The 21,148-nt window shown below is 42.4% G+C and overlaps 1 protein-coding gene across 1 annotated transcript in view; it reads left to right on the top strand.

Moving 5' to 3' along the window:
* The first annotated feature begins 17,150 nt into the window (after positions 1-17,150).
* IRAK3 (interleukin 1 receptor associated kinase 3) overlaps positions 17,151-21,148 on the top strand; it is a 61,962-nt gene continuing 57,964 nt past the window's right edge. The window contains exon 1 of the mRNA XM_027967477.3: positions 17,151-17,441. Within this exon, the coding sequence (XP_027823278.2) occupies positions 17,291-17,441 (151 nt within the window). The 5' untranslated portion in view covers positions 17,151-17,290. The remainder of the gene's footprint in view (positions 17,442-21,148) is intronic.

Below are 21,148 nucleotides of genomic sequence, written 5' to 3'. Positions count from 1 at the left end.
CACAGTTCAAAAGCATCAGTTCTTCAGAGCTCAGCTTTCTTTGTAGTCCAACTCTCACATCCATACATGACTACTGGAAAAACCATAACTTTGACTAGACGGACCTTTGTTGGCAAAGTAATGTCTCTGCTTTTTTAAAATGTTTCAGTTAGGCTGGAAAAAGGAGTTTGCTTGAGGATGGGGGGGGAGAGAAAATGAGTTACATTTTCAGTGTCATGTGAAGTGAAAGCTTTCTCAGATTTTCCTCCATAAGTTTCTTAAATCCTCTGACCAGGAGAAGTTGCTAAAAGTGATAAAAATGAAGTCCCCTTTCATCCTTCCATTCAACAAATACCCATCTCATTCTTTCTTCTTGTAGTTTAGTTGCTCTTTGCGACCCCATGGACTGTAGCCTGCCAGGCTCCTCTGTTCATGGGATTTCCCAGGCAAGAATACCAGAGTGGGTTGCAATTTCCTTCTCCAGGGGATCTTCCCCACCCAGGAATGGCTCAAACCCGTGTCTCCTGCATTTGGCAGGTTGATTCTTTACCATTGAGCCACCAGGGAAGCCCCCATCTCATTCATTTACTCTGGCAATAATCACACTGAGGAGACACTTTTCATTAAATTATTATTTTTAAAAAATATTTATTTATTTGGCAGCACTGGGTCCTAGTTGCGGCATGTGAACTCGTGGTTTCAACATGTGAGAGCTAGTTCCCTGACCAGGGATCAAACCCAGGCCCTCTGCATTGGAAGTTCAGAATCTTAACCATTGGACCACCATGGAAGTCCCTACATTATTTTTACTGAAGTACAGTTGGTTTTAATTATACTACTTTCAATGATGGGCTTCTCTTGTGGCTCAACTGGTAAAGAATCTACCTGCAGTGTGGGACACCTGGGTTCAATCCCTGGGTTGGGAGATCTCCTGGAGAAGGGAAAGGCTACCCACTCCAGTAGTATGACCTTGAGAATTCCTATGGACTATAGAGTCGCAAAGAGTCGGACACGACTGAGTGACCTTCACTTCACTTTCAATAATAATCCCTAAAATTATCAATCACTTTCTAAAAACCCAGCTTTCTGAATAAGATAATGCTTAATACTGGCAAACATGTGCAGAGCCAACCAGAAAAGAGTGGAGTAATATAGGTAGGTTCTCAAGGGACCAACATCTGCAAAGCAGTAAGGGCACAAGGGGCAAAGCTCAGTTGGAGTAAGGGCACAGATAGCAAAGAATGAGGCACAATAAAGGCCAGATCACTGTATGCCAAATGTAGAATTTTGGAGAGAGTCATGACCACAGGCAGGGAAGAGGGGATGTTGCGCTCTACTAAAGAAAGAAATGATGGTGGCAAACACGATGGATCAAAGTGAATATTCCTGGTATTGCTGCTATTCCACTACAAAAACAACCTGTAGATATACCCAGAGTAATATCCCAGGATCCCCTGGATTTTATTTTTAACAAATTTACTTTGATCCCATGGACAGAGGAGCCTGGTGAGCTATAGTCCATGGGGTTGCAAAAGAGTCGGACATGACTGAGCGACTAACACTTTACTTTGATCCACCTACATTTGCCATCCTCACTTTAACCATAACACTCAAAAGACTTAGCAAGTAGAACTCAGCATAGTTGTGGAATTGTCTATTCTGAAATTAAATTCTTAAACTTGACTTTATTGGAAGCGTTTGTCTTTTTTTCATAATGACAAGCAAAAAGCTTATCTTTTTATGGTTTTATAAACATTTCAAAAACACATTACTCATTTTACTATCAGGTCATAATAGGATTTAGTATATAGAACTAACCAGATTGGACTGGGAATCCACTGTTTTATTGACTAAAAGTAGCATTTGATCTCCTACCTCTTACCAATTACAAAAAAAGGAAATTTCAGATGGATTTGGGACCTAAATGTGAAAGACAAAACAATAAGGCTTTGAGAAGATGATATATAGGAGAATATCTTTATGATCTGAGTAAAGAAAAGATTTCTGAAACCATGTATAAACTAGCAGTTAACCCCAAAGGAGAAGATTGACAAACTATATTAAAATGAAGAACTTTATAGTAGTCAAAGCATACTATAAGAGAATAAAAAGGAAGTCATAGAATGGGAGAAGATATTTACTACCCATGGAATGCACATAATGCTCCTTTCCAGAATATAAAAACAATTGTTACAAATCAAGAAATAAAAGAGAGAAAGAAATAGAAATAGTCAATAGAAAATAGACAATCAATAGAAAATAGACACACGCATGCACAATGACTAATAAACGTATAAAGATGCTTATCCTCACAACCATAATTTTTTTTTCCTTTCAGTCCATCCTTATCTGTAAGCAGAAGGTAGAGAGTGAAATACACAAGCATGTTCAGTTCAGTTCAGTCGCTCAGTCGTGTCCAACTCTTTGCGACCCCATGAACACACCAGGCCTCCCTGTCCATTACCAACTCCCAGAGTCTACCCAAACCCATGTCGGTGATGCCATCCAACCATCTCATCCTCTTTCGTCCCCTTCTCCTCCTGCCCTCAATCTTTCCCAGCATCAGGGTCTTTTCAAATGAGTCAGTTCTTCGCATCAGGTGGCCAAAGTACTGGAGTTTCAGCTTCAACATCAGTCCTTCCAATGAACACTCAGGACTGATCTCCTTTAGGATGGACTCCTTGCAGTCCAAGGAACTCTCAAGAGTCTTCTCCAACACCACACTTCAAAAGCATTAATTCTTCGGTGCTCAGCTTTCTTCACAGTCCAACTCTCACATCCATACATGACCACAGGAAAAACCAAAGCCTTGACTAGACGGACATTTGTTGGCAAAGTAATGTCTCTGCTTTTTAATATGCTCTCTAGGTTGGTCATAACTTTCCTTCCAAGGAGTAAGCGTCTTTTAATTTCATGGCTGCAGTCACCATCTGCAGTGATTTTGGAGCCCCCCAAAATAAAGTCAGCCATTGTTTCCACTGTTTCCCCATCTATTTGCCATGAAGTGATGGGACCAGATGCCATGATCTTAGTTTTCTGAATGTTGAGCTTTAAGCCAACTTTTTCACTCTCCTCTTTCACTTTCATCAAGAGGCTCTTTAGTTCTTCTTCACTTTCTGCCATAAGGGTGGTGTCATCTGCATGTAGCTGCTATGAAATACAAATTATGTAATTTTGGTTATTTCTCACATCAATTTGCATTTAAAACTGGCTTTGCACAATATAAAGATCGGTGGTAGGGACTTCCCTGGTGGTCCAGTGGTTAAGAACCTGCCTGCCAACGCAGGAGACACAGGTTCAAGAGGCAAGTAAGCTCCCGTGTGCCACAACAGCTGAAGTCCATACCCTATAGCCCTTGTTTGGCAACAAGAGAAGCCATCGCAATGAGAAGCCCAAGCTCCCACACAGCAACTAGAGAGTAGCCCCTGCTCACCAAAACTGGAAAAAGCCTGCTCACAGCCATGAAGACCTCATAAAAAGAAATAATAATAATCATAAAAATTCTTTTTAAAAAAAGATCAATAGTAAAATTTATGCTAATAGCTTTAAATGATATCTTAAAATTACATTAAATAGCAAGTTAAAAAATCATGGCAAGTCAAGAAACTGCAAAAGAAACGAAAAAGCTTTGTGTTTTAGCACTTTTAATGGGACTTCTCCCTGCATTTGAAACAAGGGGCCCCACATGTTTATTCTGCACTGGGCCCCACATATTATGTCGCTGGCTTTGCGAGTGCCACTGTAAACAGAGAACCGCTTTGGAAAACTGCCAGTGTCTACCAAAGCTGAACACACACAACAAGGTCTATGACTCAGCAATTCTACTCTGAGGTGGAGTACACACCCAACAGAAAAGCATGCATAGATTTGCAGAAGATGTCCAAAAATACACATAACAGCATTATTCATAATAGAGCAAAACTACAAACAACCCAACCATCCACTATTAGTAAAATGAACAAAACATTGTGGCATATTCATATAATTGCATGGTTTCTATAATGAAAATTTAAAAATCACTATTATTTGCAACATGAATGAACTTCACAAACATAAAGTTAAGCAAAAGAAACCAAATACAAAAGAATATATACTATGAGATTCTATGTAAAGTTAAAAAGCAAGCAAGAATAATCCATGGTCTTAAGACATCAGGAAATTATCTTTCAGGAGGAAGAAGGGATAATAATTGGGAGAAGGCACTTAGAAGGACTTCTGGAATTCTGATAATATTCTACTTTCTGGCTGATTACACATGTTTTCTTGTGATAATAGCAAGCTGCTTACACTAAGGGTTTGTGTACTGCTCTGTGTATTATACTAAAATTTTAAATTGTATTTTAAAAAGTGGAAAAAAAAAGTTATTTGCTACCTCTCAGTCTAGATAAGATAGTTATGACAATAAAGCGTTTACTTACAGATACGAAATCAATAACTCAGGATCCTTTATTTCTTTAAAGCTGCAATTTTAGAGAAGTACTTTGTAATAAAGTCACTAAAGAAATTTCAGTGGATTTATTCAGAATTGAAAGAGACATGTGTACCCCAATGTTAATCGAAACACTGTTTATAACAGCGAGGACATGGAAGCAATCTAGATGTCCATTGGCAGATGAATGGATAAGAAAGCTGTGGTACATAAACACAATGGAATACTACTCAGCTATTAAAAAGAATGCATTTGAATCAGTTCTAATGAGGTGGATGAAACTGGATCCTATTATATAGAGTGAAGTAAGTCAGAAAGAAAAACACGAATACAGCATATTAACGCGTATATATAGAATTTAGAAAGACGGTAATGATGACCCTATATGTGAGACAGCAAAAGAGACACAGATGTAAAGAACAGACTTTTGGACTCTGTGGGAGAAGAGGGTAGGATGATTTGAGAGAATAGCATTGAATCATGTATATTATCATATGTGAAACAGATCACCAGTCCAAGTTTGATGAGTGAGACAGGGTGCTCAAGGCCAGTACACTGGGATGACCCTGAGGGATGGGATGGGGAGGGAAGTGGGAGGGGGTTCAGGATAGGAAACATATGTACACCCATGGCTGATTCATGTCAATGTATGGCAAAAACCACTACAATATTGTAAAGTATTTAGCCTCCAATTAAATAAAATTTTAAAAGTAAATAAATAATAAAACAAAATTAAAAAGATATTTCGGTGGTTTTAAAGACCTATCTGCATCTCTCCTCTTCTCGCATCTTTCCTCTTCCTTCTGTCTCTTCATCTTTCTCCCCTCCTTTTCATTTGTTTGTTCTATCAACTCCAAGCTAAAATCTCTTCTAGATTATTCCCAGACTATAATAATTCTATCCTTATTCCTAGACTGAGAACATTTTTTTCCTTTTTTCTTCTAAATAATCTTTGGCATTTGACATTGAAGGAAGGAGGGACTTAACACTACTACTATCTTCAATTTTTTTTTTTTTAATAGAGTTTTATCTTTGGTGCAGAGGTTAAAGTGTCTGCCTGCAATGTGGGAGACCTGGGTTCGATCCCTGGGTCGGGAAGATCCCCTGGAGAAGGAAATGGCAACCCACTCCAGTATTCTTGCCTGGAGAATCCCATGGACAGAGGAGCTTGGTGGGCTACAGTCCATGGGTCGCAAAGTGTCGGACACAACTGAGCGACTTCACTTTCACTTTCACTTTATCTTTGACTCAAGTTTAGGGGCCAGAACAGTAGAGGTTCACAAATTTCAGGAATTACAGAAAAAGAGCATGGGCTTTTAGAGCTAAATAAATTTGAGTCTGAATCCTAGCTCACTCACTTACTAACTTTCAAGCAACCCAAACTTATATCTCCAGGCACAGAGTTTTTCTGCCCTAAGTTAAGAATTAGAACACTTAAACTGTGTTGCTGGAGTATTAAGATATGTCAAGTTGGAGACAACATAGAGAAAGCATTCAGCTCTGCGACAGTAGGTGCTCTACTGTCCCTCCCTCACTGAACCTAAATAGGTGGGATCTGATACTGAGGAATGGGAAGAAAGTCAGGAGGTAGAAAAAGCAAGCATTAACAATGGCCCGAGGTCAAAATAAACACAACCACCATGAAACAGACTTTAAAGAAACTTGAACAATAAAACTTTAGTATGTCATCGCAAGTCACTAAGGAAGTAATGTGATGAAATCTCTGTTTAAGGTAATTTGGAAACAAACTGGATTGGGAGAAAGCTGGGCTAGAGGCAGCACAGCTTTGAGGTTAAGTCTCAGTTTCCTCATCTGTAAGGTGCAGATGGCATTGATACCCACTTTAAGGAGTCCTTATGTGAATACTTATTGTTGTAGTGCTTAGTCACTAAGTCCTGTCCTATTCTTTGTGACCTCATGGACTGGAGCCCATCAGGCTCCTCTGTCCATGGGATTCTCCAGGCAATAACACAGGAGTGGGTTGCCATTTTCCTCCTCCAGGGGATCTTCTTGACCCAGGGATTGAACCCTCAACATCTCATGTGTCTCCCGTACTGCAGGCAGATGCTTTACCAGCCCATATATATATGTGTAGTATAATAAAAAATGTATTTTGTTTTTGTTACCGGTTCTTGGCACAGAGTTTCAAGAAGCCTTGGAATTTCTGTTCAGAGTATCCGTTGTTATTCACAGAGACCCCCTTTCCTCCATGTCTGAATGTATGCTAACTAACAAGGTGGCTTACAATGGGCCTTGAGAGAGCTCCAAGGAAGAGTCTGGCCATTCCGGAAAGAGAGGCTTGGAACTTTCAGCCGAACCCTCATAGATCTTGAATTCAATCAAGTGGTTGATGATTTAACCAATCATGCTTATGTGACGAAACCCTAGGTATAAACTTTGAAGCAGTGAGGCTCTGGGAGCATGTGCTGGGAGGATGATACACCTGGAGGCAGCAAGGAAGCTCAGGACCCTTCTAGACCTTGTCATGCTGTTCACCTCTACATCTTACTATTCATTTGCTCCCTTTATAATAAAATGGTCATCATGAGAATAGTACCTTCCTGACTTCTGTGAGTCATTCTAGTGAATTATCAAATTGGGACAAAGAGTGAATTCTGGGAATCCTCAAATACATAGCCAAATAGGCAGAAGAACAGGCAGCTTGGGGATACCTGAGACTTGAAACTGGCATCTGAAGTCATGCAGGACTGAGCCCTTAACTTAAAGGCCCTGTATTAACTCTGGGTAATTAGTGTCAGAAATGAAGGCCTTTGACCTTAACTTGTGAGGTCCACGCTAACTCTAGCAATGAATGTTAGAATTAGACTGATCAGTAAGACACTCAGTTGGGATAAGCATGTTGTAGTTGGAACACGGATGTAAATTACTGACACGGTGCCCAATACAGGCTATTGGTGCTCAATAAATGATAGCTGTAATTATTGGCAAGAGGCAAGGTCATTACTTTTTTCTTTCATTAGGCATTTATTGAGTAGTATGCAAAGTGCAAATTACCCAAAGATGACTAGAACTGCCCCACTACACCCCAACCCTCAACAAGCCCACAGGGAAATAACAACAACAAAAAAACATGATGATGGAAATAAGTGCTGAGTGTTATGGAACCAAAAAAGAACTGATTAACTTTAGGGAGATTATAAATGGCTTCACGGAGTAGCTTAGTTTGCTAGGGCTGCTGTAACAGATTACCACAAACTGGGGCTTAAAACAGTAGAAGTTTCTTGTCTCACAGTTCTGGAGGCCAATCAAGGTGTGCTCAGGGTTAATTCCTCTAGAGCAGGGGTCCCAACCCTTGGGGCTATGGACCAGTACTGATTCGTGGTCTGTTAGGAACGGGGCCACACAGCAGGAAGTGAATGGTGGGCAGGCAAGTGAGTGAAGTTTCATCTGTATTTACAGCTGCTCCCCATCACTCGCTGCACCAGATTCTCATAGGATCACGAACCCTACTGTGAATTGTGCATGTGAGTGAGTGAGATTGCAAGCTCCTTATGAGAATCATTTTGAAATTATCCCCCGCCACCCCAGTCCGTGGAAAAAATTGTTTTTCATGAAACTGGTCCCTGGCACCAAAAAGACTGGGGATCACTGCTCTGGAGGCTCGTAAAGAGAAATCTGTTCCGTGCCTCTGCATTGGTCCCTGGTATTTACCAACAACCCTTGGATTTTCCTGGCTTGTGGCTGTATCATTTCAGTCTCTGCCTTCATTGTCACTAGGCCCCCTACTTTCTGTATCTCTATGTCTAAATCTCCCTCTTCTTATAAGACACCAATCACTGGATTAAGGGGCTCACCTCATCTGGTATGACCCTGTCTTGACTGCATCTGCAAAGACTTTATTTCCGATTACAGTCACATTTAGAGGTATCAAGGTTTAAGATTTAAACACATATTTTGGGATTACACAAGTCAATTCACAACACAGAAGTGGTGATTTTTCTGTTGGTCTTATTGGATAAGTAGGGGTTCACCTGGCAGGAGATACTAAAAAACTGAAAAAATACAAACATGAAATAACTGGTAAAGACGAACTGAAAACAACACAGACACTTATGGGTGACATTACAGAAGCATACGATTTGAATATAGGCACAAAGCATGATGTCTGACACAGTAGATGCTGAGAAAATTCTTCTGAACAAATCAATCTAAATTATTAAGAGTTCCGTTGGCCTACTTCACCAGAAACAAGGAAATTGATTTTTCGGGAAGTGATCAGTTTGGGACACGCTGATTTGAGATGAAAGTACCCCCCCCCCAAAAAAAAATCACCAAAAACTGAAATGAAATAAATACTGGAGACAGGAGTGAGAAAGGAGTCTGCAGGATGGACCAGGACTGAAGACATAAATATGAGTGTGGTCTACATAGAGATAATAGATGAAAATGAGATTATATGAAATCTCTAAGACCTGGAACAAAAAGATCCAAGAATTCAGCCTGTGGGTACTATTACAGGCTACAGAAATGTCAGTTAGGAAAACAGAAGAAACCATCAAGAGTATACGAAGAAAATACCAAGCATCATCATATAGGGGAAAAAAGGCCAAAATTCAAGAAAGATGCTCTGATGAGGGACTGATGCTATGAAACTGTCAGAATAAGCACAGAAGCCATTTTATCTGGAAAATTACTAATATCTTTAGACCCAAATATGCTGGGTATTTCATATACAGACTTGTTATTGCTCTCATTATCAAGGCACCAGATTAAAATTCAAGCTTTTATTTTTCTTTCAAAAGTTCAGAACAATGAAATACATTCATAACAAAAGGAACTATGCCCACTGTGAAAGGCTAGGTGATGTGGATAACTAATTAATGGAGTGTTGTTAGGATGCGTACTCTGGAACCTGGGTGACATGATGTCATTTCTTATGTGAATTTATGTATAGAGAGTTTACTATGAACTGAAGTCTGTCATTCCCCCATCCCAATTTATATGTTGAAGGCCAAACCCCCAGTATGGCTGAGTTCAGAGAAGGAGTTTCTAAGGAAGTAATTAAGCTTAAATGAGGTCGTAAGTGTGTTGGAGAATGGAGGAGATGAAAAGTATCCACTGAGCTGAGAAGGCATCTTGAGACTGAAAAGTGAGTCAGGCAGCTTCACACAATTGATGGATGAGTTCATTACAGGGTAACTCACCCACAAGGTGGGATCAGTTGGACAACAATCTGAAAGTATTCAAAGCTGTACTCCACACAGTTGAGAGACCATTGAGACAGTTCTATAGGGCATGGGGGTAGATGCTTGGAAACAGCACGTGAACTCATAAATCAAGATTTATAAACAGGTAACTAGCCTTGTGGGCACAGAAAATAAGTCAGCAACAGTCCTCATCATTGTTTGGAGACTAACAGAGCATAGAGGCCATCTGGGCCTAATGATCACTAAACAATATCTATTAACTACAAAACTCTTGATGGCAGAAAAGAGAGTCACTACACAGTACAGCCCTAGGTAGGGTCAGTGGAAGGACAGGAGGAACTGCACAGGCCCAAGATGGCCCAGTTATACTAACCGTCATATAGGGTGGGGCCCTGATCAGATAGATTAATGTCTTTCTAAGAAGTGACACCAGAATGTCATCTCTCTCCCTTTCCCTCTTCCTCTCTGTGTATAAGCAAGAGCCCAGCAAAGGCTATCTATAAGCCAGGAGGAGCACTCTTACCAGAAATTGAACCCCTTGGACACGTTGATCTTGAACTTGTAGCCTGTGTAGCTGTGAGAAAATAAAGTTTCTGTTATTTAAACGACATAGTCTATGGTACTAAATGCCAGCTCAAACAGACTTCATAAAGGGATTCACTGGGGATAGTGAGGAAAAGGGAGCCACCTCTAGAGTGGGAAAAATAAACAAGATTTATGCTGTAACTTGACAAGGAAATTTTGGAAATCTCGAATGAGGCTGGGCTGGGGGCATTTTTTCAACAAATAGCCTCTAGGGTTCTTACATCCAGCAGCTGTTTTGCAGGAGTTGGGTTAGGATCTCTAAACTCTTTTCCAGTCTCAAATTGCAAACAATCTGAGCAGATATTTTACTGCAAGTGAAAAAATTTTGCCATGACCTCAGATTTTTTTCACGTTTGAGGTTCTTCTAAGGACAAATAAATGTTTCAGAAATAGAACATTAGCTAATATTGAAATTATCGTGAAAATCCCTTGACTGAAAACTATTCAATTATAAAATCAGACTTTTAGAAGTCAGTGGTGACTAGGCAAAAGTTATTACAGAAATATATTCTGGGATTAAAATACTATTAAAATGATTTTAAAATGAAATAGTCAAATAGGATAAATCATAAAAGTGTTGGAAGAGGGACTTATCTTCGTGGGTTCAGTGGCTAAGACTCTGTACTTCCAATGCAGGTGGTCTGGCTTTGGCCCCTGGTCAGGGAACTAGATCCCATCTGCTGCAACTAAAGATTACTCATACCACAACTAAGACCCAGTGCAGCCAAATAAACAAATAAATATTATTTTAAGTGCTGGAAGAAATTATTTTCTATAGTTGAGGGTCTTCTAATCACAGAAATAATACCTGCCAACTTTAATAAGTTTGGAAAACACAATGTAAGAGAATAAAATCCCCCAAATCCTTTCTGTCAACCCTAAAAGGATAATTGTTAAAATTTTAGTGTATATCATGTTGTGAAATAATAAATTTTTAGAAAAATGTTTTGATATTTTTTGAAAAGGCTGAGTTACATGACAATGTAAGCCTAATGTTCTTTAAAAATACAGAGAAAGAGAGAGAGAAATGAAACCTGGAGGACTAATTATTGCATGTTATTTTCATAAGGTCATTTTGATGAAAGCTCAAGAAACCACTGAACTTCCAGTTTTGAAAATTATCAAGTTAATATGCACTACAAACATTCCCACCCCATTACTGATCTTTACCCTATTCCTGAACCCTGGGGCACCTATGACCCTCTAGGATAAGGCTCAGGGATGGGATGAAGCTCAAACATGGGACAGATTAGTGATCTTTGTCTTAAAGTTCTGAAACCAGAAAATCCCCCATAACCCACAAGCCTGGGTGTCCTTTGAACATTCAACCCTAGAGATACTGAGCAAATAGCTGTCGCCAAGGTAGTTGTCTCATACATAGGAAGCGCTGCTATCTGCCTCACTCACTCTCTCTCTCACCTGTTGTTAGATTTCTGAGGTTTTGATGCCTGTGCTCACCTGGGGCCTCACCACTGATAACACCATGTACCTGTGCCACCGTCACTCTGGCCTTCAGGGTTTCCCTAGCATCTCTGTCTGCTCATCTGTGCAGCTCATTACTCTCTTACCTCCCGCTGCGGTGGAAACACTGTCTTCTTCTAACGTCCAAAACTTGAGGGAGAGGGTGGAGTTGGACAGCATTCTATGGCAAAGGGCTAGGTCACAGTGTGAGGCAGTTCAGAGGTTTCACCACAGTCCTCTCTTCACTAGAAAGCATGTATGCTGGCAGTAGGTCTGGGTCTGCCTGGATGTCACATGCACGTCTAGGACTTTATGTTACTTCCACCCCCACTGCCAGAATCATTCTTCGCTAACATTCACTTTCTCTCAGGGGCTCAGTGGTCTCTCTCTGCAATCCAGTTTCATGCTCATCTCACATTCCACAGATATAGCTGCATATGTCCATTTGAGCTCCAGTTTTGCACAGAGGTTAGAGGTTTTACAGGGCTTCAGCAAAATCAGGAAGTATTACCAAATGTCTGTCCAGTGAATCAATTAGGATGCATTTAGCTGCAAATGACAAGGTCCCTGGTATAAAAAGTGATCTAATAAGGGAATTTATGTCATATAAGTCCATGAGCAGGACATTCTCCAGGCATAGAACAAATGAGCTGGTTAATGACTTTATTAAGATCGTTCTCTCACCAGACCATCATCCCTAGGACTAACATCACTCTATCTCTGTGTGGTTGCAAAATGGTTCCAGAGACAACCAGAGCGGCCACCTGTCCTTATTTCAGGTCAAGAGTGGTCGAGAGAGAAATCTGAATGAGATTTTGGTCCCCCATGCCATAAATTGTTGGCAGCTCCAGTCACATGCCAGCCTAAATCTAAGTACAAGGACCAAAGCAATTTTAAATATGGGGGTCAGGGAAGAATATGGGAAGAGTATGCCAGGCAAGAGAATAGCAAGTACAAAGGAGGGCTCTAATGTGGGATTCTGCCTGCTGTGTTCAAGGACCAGCCAGGAATCAGTGTGGCTATGTAGAATGAACAAGGACACATGATCACAGGGTAACAGGGTGGAGGGGAGTGGGAGAGATAATGTAGCTCATAGGAAGAGTCTGATTTTTCTTCTGACTGAAAGTAGAAGCCATTGTTGGCTTCTGAACAGGGGAGAGACATAATCAGATTTGATTTAAAAGGATCAGGCTGGCTGCAGTGTTGAGGAAAGCCTGCAGGAAGCAATAGTGAAAACTACTTTCAGTTAGGAGACAACTACAGTGATCTGGACAAGACATCATGATGGCTCAAACTAGGGTGGCAGTTGTGAAAGTGGAAAAAATATATATTCTGAATTGAGTCAACAGGATCTGCTGGTGGACTGAACATGGGCTGTGAAGAAACAGAGGAGCCAAGGATGACTCTATAGTTTTTGGTTCAAGCAACTGGAAGGATGGTGTAATTTAGAGAAGGAACAGTATCGAATGGTAGGTTCAGGAGGCATGATCGAGGATTCAGTTTTGGACCTGAGTCTGAAGTCCAAGAGAGAGGTCTAGGCTAAACAAGTATATTTGGCAGACCTGGGTAGATAGTTGGTATTTAATGCCTCTGAACTGGCTGAGCTCACCAAGGGAGTGGGTGTCAATACAGAGAACTATGGACTGAGCCATGGGGTACTTACTAAGAGTTAAGAGAACATGGAAGCAACCAAGATGTCCATCAACAGATGAAACAATAAAGAATTGGTACATATATATACAATGGATAAAGAAGTTGTGGTACATATAAACAATGGATAGGGCTTCCCTGGTAGCTCAGCTGGTAAAGAATATGCCTGCAATGCAGGAGATCCTGTTTTAATTCCTGAGTCAGGAAGATCCCCTGAAGAAGGGATAGGCTACCCACTCGCGTATTTTTGGGCTTCCCTAGTGGCTCAGAAGGTAAAGAAGCAACCTGCAATGCAGGAGATATGGGTTCGATTCCTGGGTTGGGAAGATCTTCTGAAGGAGGGTATGGCAAGCCACTCCAGGACTCTTGCCTGGAGAATCCCCACGGACAGAGGAGCTTGGCAGGCTACAGTCCATAGGGTTGCACAGACTGAGCAACTAAGCAAAAGTATAGAGCCGATCCAGTAAACAGTGAGAAATTGCTGATTTTGTAGATCATGAGAACAGCTGTCTTTAATGCCTAGGAGTTCAGGAGAGGAGATAGGATCTATTGCCCAAGTGAAGGGATTAGATTTAGGAGCCTAGATAATTAATCCATGAAAAAGGTTGGCGAGAGGGGAGTGTACATTGCTACAGATGCTGGTAGGTAGGTAGGTATGTGGTAATGAGATTCTACGGAAGTTTTCTCCTGATGCATCAGTGCTCTCAAGCTCATTAGTTGAGCATGAGGATGGGAGAGAAGGTGACGGGATTGAGAAGAGAGATGGCATAAACCGGTTGCCAAGGAGTTCATCAGAGTAAAATAAAAGCACAGATGTGACTGTCTGGCAGCATAAAGAACCCACATGAGGCCAAGGCTTTGATTTTAAATTGTGTCCAACTAATAGGGTTTTTATTGCCCCTCCCCCTTCCAGCTACATTCAGGTGTATGTTGCTGCCGCTGCTAAGTCGCTTCAGTTGTGTCTGACTCTGTACAAGCAGCCCACCAGGCTCCCCCATCCCTGGGATTCTCCAGGCAAGAACACTGGAGTGGGTTGCCATTTCCTTCTCCAATGCAGGAAAGTGAAAAGTGAAAGTGAAGTTGCTTAGTTGTGTCCGACTCTTAGCGACCCCATGGACTGCAGCCTACCAGGCTCCTCTGTCCATAGGATTTTCCAGGCAAGAGTACTGGGGTGGGTTGCCATTGCCTTCTCCATCAGGTGAAGAATTTCCTGAATTTCCAAATTGGAAAACTGGATTCAATCGGGATGCTAGATTTGCCAAGGGAGTTCAACAAAGTGACGGGGGAGTAAGAGTAGAGAGAGCATGTGCAAGGGAGGGACTATAATAACAGTGTGAACTTTATGGCTAAAGAGAAAGGTGAGAACATCAAGAGGGTGGGGCCAGAGAAGAGGTGGCAAGATATTGGATTTGATATTCTGGTGAGGGTAGGGATTGTTGGGGTCAGAGTACTACAGGATAGGAGATGTAATCAGAGAACAGATTCTTGAAGTAGAATTTACAGACACGGTGCAATTATTGATAATGACAAGTTCTAGGGGATGAGTAAGTGGCTGAAATAGCGTGAAGGAGAAAATTACTGAGGGAGAAGACATATGAAGGAACTGAGAGTCCAGGGTACTAGAGATTATCATCTGTTCTACATATATTTTAAATCACCAAGGATTAAGAAGAAATTAGCATTGGAAAAAAACTACAGTAAGCAGGAGCTATCTAGTTGAAAAAGGAGGAGGAGAAATTGAGGTGGGGGAGAGCGGTGGATGATAGCAACAGCGAAGAGTAGTAGTCATACAACCTGATGAAATAAAAGTCAAAAGTCAAAGGCAGTTTTAAGAAATAGGGAAGGAGCGTGGTCTGATACTAACTGCCAATACTGAAAATAAAAGACATTTCACATAATCTATATCGATTTCCCATAATCCCGCTTTCACGTACAATTCTTGATTCTCTGTAAATTAGACGCTCTGGCAAAGCAGGCCTTGCAGACTGCTTCACTGAGCCATAGTAACTCCCTGGCTCCTTGGTGTATTTTAATTTGGCTCTTCGGTTCCAGCAATTCAAGAACTACTAGATACTTGACCGCCTCTACTAGCCACTGTTGCTGAGTTTATTCAGGTAATCCCTCAAGGAATATAGGGCTTCTTAAGTGTGTGCAGATTGACGGTACACAAACCCTTGCCCAAACGGTATATATATATTTTTTATGTTATTTATTTATTTATTTATTACCAATTTTCAAGTATATTTTGTGGAATACTTGAGCTGAGAACGACTTTGAAATTGAGGCAGCTACCAAACGATGGTGCATTATCACTGTTGACCCCTAGAGGGCGTCATTCCCAAAGAGACCAAATCAGAAAGGTTGCAAACAGATGCTGATCTTTTCCCGTGGAGGTTCAGTTCAGTTCAGTCGCTCAGTCGTGTCCGACTCTTTGCGACCCCATGAATTGCAGCACGCCAGGCCTCCCTGTCCATCACCAACTCCCGGAGTCCACTCAGCTCCACTGATCTCCAGTAGCATATTGGACACCTACTGACTTGCGGAGTTCCTCATTCAGTATCCTATTATTTTGCTGTTTCATACTGTTCATGGGGTTCTCAAGGCAAGAATACTGAAGTGGTTTGCCATTCCCTTCTCCAGGGGACCACATTCTGTCAGACCTCTCCACCATGACCCACTCTTCTTGGGTTGCTGCTCGGGCATGACTTGGATTCATTGAGTTAGACAAGGCTGTGGTCGTAGTGTGATTAGATTCACTAGTTTTCTGTGAGTGTGGTTTCAGTGTGTCTGCCCTCTGATGCCCTCCGTGGAGGTTCAGTGGTAAAGAAATCCTTGGCCAGTGCAGGAGACGCGGGTTGGGAAGATCCCCTGAAGAAGGAAATGGGGACCCACTGCAATATGCTTGCTGGGAAATCCAATGGACAGAGGAGACTGGCGGGCTACAGTTCATGGGGTCGCAGAGAATCGGACACGACTTAGCGACTAAACACGAATAAATTTTTCAATGGCCGTCGTCCACTCTTCGGTCCTTCAGGCTGGGATTTTTCTCACCATGTTCCAATGTTCCATGCTCTTTTTCTTTTTTTTGGCAGTAGCATTCGTATCAAGTCCATGGGGTCGCAAACAGTGGGACACGACTGAGCGACTAAGCACAGCATTCATATCATGCCTGCGGTGGGATATTATAGCAAAAATGGTAGAAGACTTCAGAACAATGTGTGATTTTACTTAAACTCCTTGTTGAAAGCTACAGGAAAATTCTGCGAAGCATTTTGAGGAAGGAAAAAGTGGTCGAACAGTATTTCATCAGGAAAATCCATGGACAAAAGACTGTAGTAAAACCAAATAGTTTGGAGAATGGACAACTTCATGAAGAAGACGGCCACAATTTCATCCCACTTCGTTCTCTCTTTTGTTTTTCTGTTGTCTGTATGCAGGTCCGTCTTTTCCAATAATCATTTCAGACAGGCCCATTTATCTAACTTGGGTAAAAGGTCGGAGGAAAATGTGCCAAACGTTTAGAGAGGTTGGTTGTCCTCAGCCGAGTGGGGCTATGAGTGATTATTTTCCACTTTCAATTTTTGTGGGTTTTTCCAAGTGTTTCCTCAAAGAAGAAGATCAAAAGATATAACTTTGTAAAAAGTCAGTACAGATCATCTCCCATCCATCCAGGCCAGGTCGAGGGGATGGCGGACTCTCCATCAGTTCTGCGCTTCTGGTCTTTCTCACCCCTCCCTCTTTTCTTGGCCTCTTCGGTCTCGCCTCAAAGCCGGAGGAACCGAAAGCCAACCAGCAAGGGAGAAGCTGGGACCTGGTGAGCCGCGGCGCACCAGACCGGGCGGCCGCAGGGGCCTCTCCGGGGAGCCGCGCAGTGCGTCACGGGGGGCCCGCCCTCGGCGCGGCCCGGGCTCCGGGCGGGCGGCCTCCTCGGCCGTCGTCGTGCTAGCAGGATTTCCGCGGTTGTGTAACGGCTCCGCATCCCTCCCAGGCGCGGTCCCTAGGCCCCCGCAGCGCAGCCATGGCCTGGACGGCGGGGGCGGCGGGGCGCGGTGGGACCCGCAGGGCGCTCTCGTCGCACACTCTGCTCTTCGACCTGCCGCCAGCGCTGCTGGGCGAGTTCTGCGCGGTCCTGGACAGCTGCGACGGCGCGCTCGGCTGGCGCGGCCTCGGTGAGCGCGGCGGGGGCGGCGGGGCGGCGGGGCGGCGGGGCGGCGGCGCGCGCTCCGTCAGACGGGCTGCGGCGCAGCGGGCCGGCCCTGGGTGCTCAGGGACCGCGAGGCCTCCCAGGCTCTGTTGCGGACATGCCCTTTCCTCATTCGCCCTGGGAGGGACGCAGATACTCCCGAGACCCACCCCAGAGCTCCCCCTTCGTCACAAAAACTTGGGGTGAGATTAAATGAGCGGAGCCCGTGGGGGAAACCAGCCACCCGCGTAAAACCATCTAACGTTTCGCCACGATTCCTGTCTTGCCTGGTTGGGAATATTTTAAAAAGACACGCCTGTGAAATGTCTCTTGTCATTGTAAAGGGACCACCAGAGTGTAATTTTCGTATGAAGATGTGTTTATACCTTTAAAATATTTATCAAGTAGTGTTTTCAATGCACTCCCCTTAATTACAATTCAGGTGAAATGCTAGAGTAAAAAATTATTTGTAACTAACGTGGCTTCCAGCGTTCTTAATTAAATATACCTTGCTTATTTACCCAATCTGGTGGAATGAAGGTTTAGGTTAGAGAATGGTTCTTGAATTTAGTAAGTTGCCTCCAAGACTCCATTTTATTCAGACTTCGGAAAGTTAAGCCATGGCCTATGGCCATGCGTTGAGTGTGATCAACAGAAATAATTCAGACAAAAATCTGTCAATACCTGCGTTTATGGTTCGATTTGATATTGCATGATGTCACATTTAATGTTAGTTGAAAATAAACACAAATATGTCAAAACAGTATAGCCTTAATTCTTTGAAATAGCTATCTATTTTTCTTACCCCAAATAGCAGAAAACAAAGGAGGAAAAAAATTTAATTTGTTGTTGATGAATAATATGGTCACACTTTATGAAATGTGGCATTATTGAGTTTCTAGTTGTATAAAGATTTTCTAGGTATTATAAGCTCTATAATTTTATATTATAGCCCTGCAGTAAAAAATCAGAAAACTCTGATTTCTGGAGACCGTGGACATTTCCAGTATGCATTTGAGAGTTAAGATCCCTCCCACACCATATCTTTTTGAAACGGATGATGGCATGTCAGTTTTTGCATCCCTTGGTTTCCTGGAGTTACCAAATTCGGAAGAGAAAAATGTCTGTAGTTCAGTCCATGGTTAAAGAATGTTAGAGCTGAGCAGGTATCATAAATGAGGGAAGTGGGTTGGTGTAGACCCACTTGAAACCCAAGGGAAGAACATGTCTCATCTAAAAGAGGCAGTTAGTACTCAGCCCCAGGCCACTGCTCCTTTTCAGGAAGTTCAGCTCAATGTTGCTGAATCTTGTCTCTCCCACTCCCCTCTCTCTTTCTCTCCCTCCTCATGAAACTCAGATATTCATTCATTATCTGGGTTGTCTCATAAACTCTTCCAGTATCCCTGTCAGGCCGGTGCTGTCATCATCAGTGTTTGAACAACTGAGGAAACTGGTGCAAGTTGGTTAAGTAACTTGTCCAGCCAACAAAGTAAAAAGTCCAAGGCCAGAAAGTGCAGAGCAAGAATTTGAAGCAGAGTATACAGAAAGGATAAAGTGTATGAGGACTGTTTATATTCTCTTCTGAATTTTTCTGTAAATTTAAAACTGTTCTAAACAATAAGGTCTATTTGAAATTAAAAAGAAATAAGACATGTAGACCTTGGAGTTTGATAACCTACCACTTCCCTCTATGACTTCCTCAGGGTCACAAACATTACTGTGTTCTTTCAGCTGCATCTCACAGCCTCCGTAAAGTACAGCCACTTCTGCCGTGAAAGAACCACTCAGTGAGCCATTTCAAACACATAGCCCTATTTTCCTAGCAGTGGAAATAAACGAAGGCCACCCAAATGAGAACAAGCAAAGGCTATTTATTCAAAGCAAGGGAGTCAGCCCCCATCGCTTGCATTTGACCGAGAGGCAAAGGCAAGCAGAGAAGTGGAAAAACTATAGCTCCAAAAGAGAAGGCTTCAGGTATGCCCCAAATGGAGGCTGTTGGCATGGGGAAGCTGCACATAGGCCACTAGAAGTGGGACATTATGTGTGATAAGGGTACATATTTGGCTTTCTCCAGTTGACTGTAAGTTGGAATTAGGGGCAAAAATTAGGAAAGCTGTCAGCTATTAATGAAGCCCTGGTCATTTGGGGCCAATTGCTGTAAGGGTTATTGTTTGGTTTCTGGAATAGTTGCTACTGATAGTAGTTTGACCTCCCAGACTGGTTACTCTAGATAGAACACTGGCTTCCTGGGCTAGCTGATGCACGTTGTAGGTCAGGGTTCTGTTTTATAGGTAGCCTAACCGTTGTTCCTTTGTAAATTTGTTCTCTCCTAGGGGGAGACTGTAAACTGTTATAGCTATAATTCATTGTGCAGGGGCCTATGCCCTTGACTGCCTGGACCATATTCTGAAATGAGACCAGGCATAGACCAGCTACTTCATGAATTGTTGGCTCAGCAGAAATGGAAGGCTGGATTGGTTCCTGGCTGTTGAGGGCAACTGCCCGTGTTCAATAGACCAAGTTTCCCCACTGGCACAGTGAAAGTAAGAAGTAAGGAGAGAGCTGCAGGGAGGGGAGACTTGACTTTGGAGGGCAGAGGGGAGAATGTCGGAGGACTGACTCAAGGAGATGGTTTCTATTATATATATAATTTAATTTATTTATTAATTTATTTTTGGCTGTGCAGAGTCTTCGTGGCTGCCAGGCTTTTCTCTAGTTGCGGCGAGTAGGGGCTACTCTCTAGGTGTGGTGTCCTGGCTGCTCTTGCTGCAGATCGCAGGCTCAACAGATCATGGGCTTCAGTAGGTGCGGCCCGTGGCTCACTAGTTGTGGCTCCCACGCTCCTGGATAAGGGATTGAACCCGTGTCTCCTGCATCTGCAGGCAGATTCTCTACCACCGAGCCTCCAGGGAAGCCCTGAGGAGACAGTATCTTTTATGCTCAGGACAGCTGAAAGCCTGAGGATGCAGAGGGTCCAAAATTCCATATAGAAAACAACTGTAATAGTGATAGGCAAGAGAAGAGAAAAGCAAAAGGGAAGATTAACTGAACTGAGTGTTGGTTCTCACTGGAACTGATCATGTTTGTTGATGGTGAATATCAAGCTGTATTTACAAAGGCAGTTCCAACAAAGGCCGATCTTATGGTGGCCTATATGATATGATCAATGTTTACTGATAAGGTAGACTGGACGTTGACAAATGGGAATCACTTGCAAAGTCTTTCAAAGCTGCAGATGCCCAGGTTCCACCCCTGCATAGGTCCAGCTTCTTTCTGTTTTCTGCCAAGCCCCAGGGTGAATCTGATGCACAGTCTGGTTTGGGAGTCATTTGCTTAGGCCAAATTCTCTTCTTTAACAGTATCTTAATATAGCAGTTATTTTACTGTAGTCTTTCACTACTCCACTTAATTCTTTCCATTTTTAAACACATCCTACACATTAATCTTTAAATCACTTTTACTTCATTGTTATTAAAATAGTGTAATCACAAGATAATTTATTCTGGTTGATGTTGATGATGTTATGGCTTTGTAATGAAAGTAGGAACTCAATTTATAAAATGAAAAAAAAATGCCATTTATCATATACTACTCAAAGACATCATATGTGCAGAGCCTCTGGTGACAACTGATTTCATTACATGGAACTAGTGTTTAAATTGTTTGGAGCAGCTTACTTTGCAAAACCTCTCA

The sequence above is a fragment of the Ovis aries genome, chromosome 3 (genome assembly GCF_016772045.2).
Source record: "Ovis aries strain OAR_USU_Benz2616 breed Rambouillet chromosome 3, ARS-UI_Ramb_v3.0, whole genome shotgun sequence".
Taxonomy (NCBI): domain Eukaryota; kingdom Metazoa; phylum Chordata; class Mammalia; order Artiodactyla; family Bovidae; genus Ovis; species Ovis aries.
This window is presented reverse-complemented; position numbering and strand designations above follow the sequence as displayed.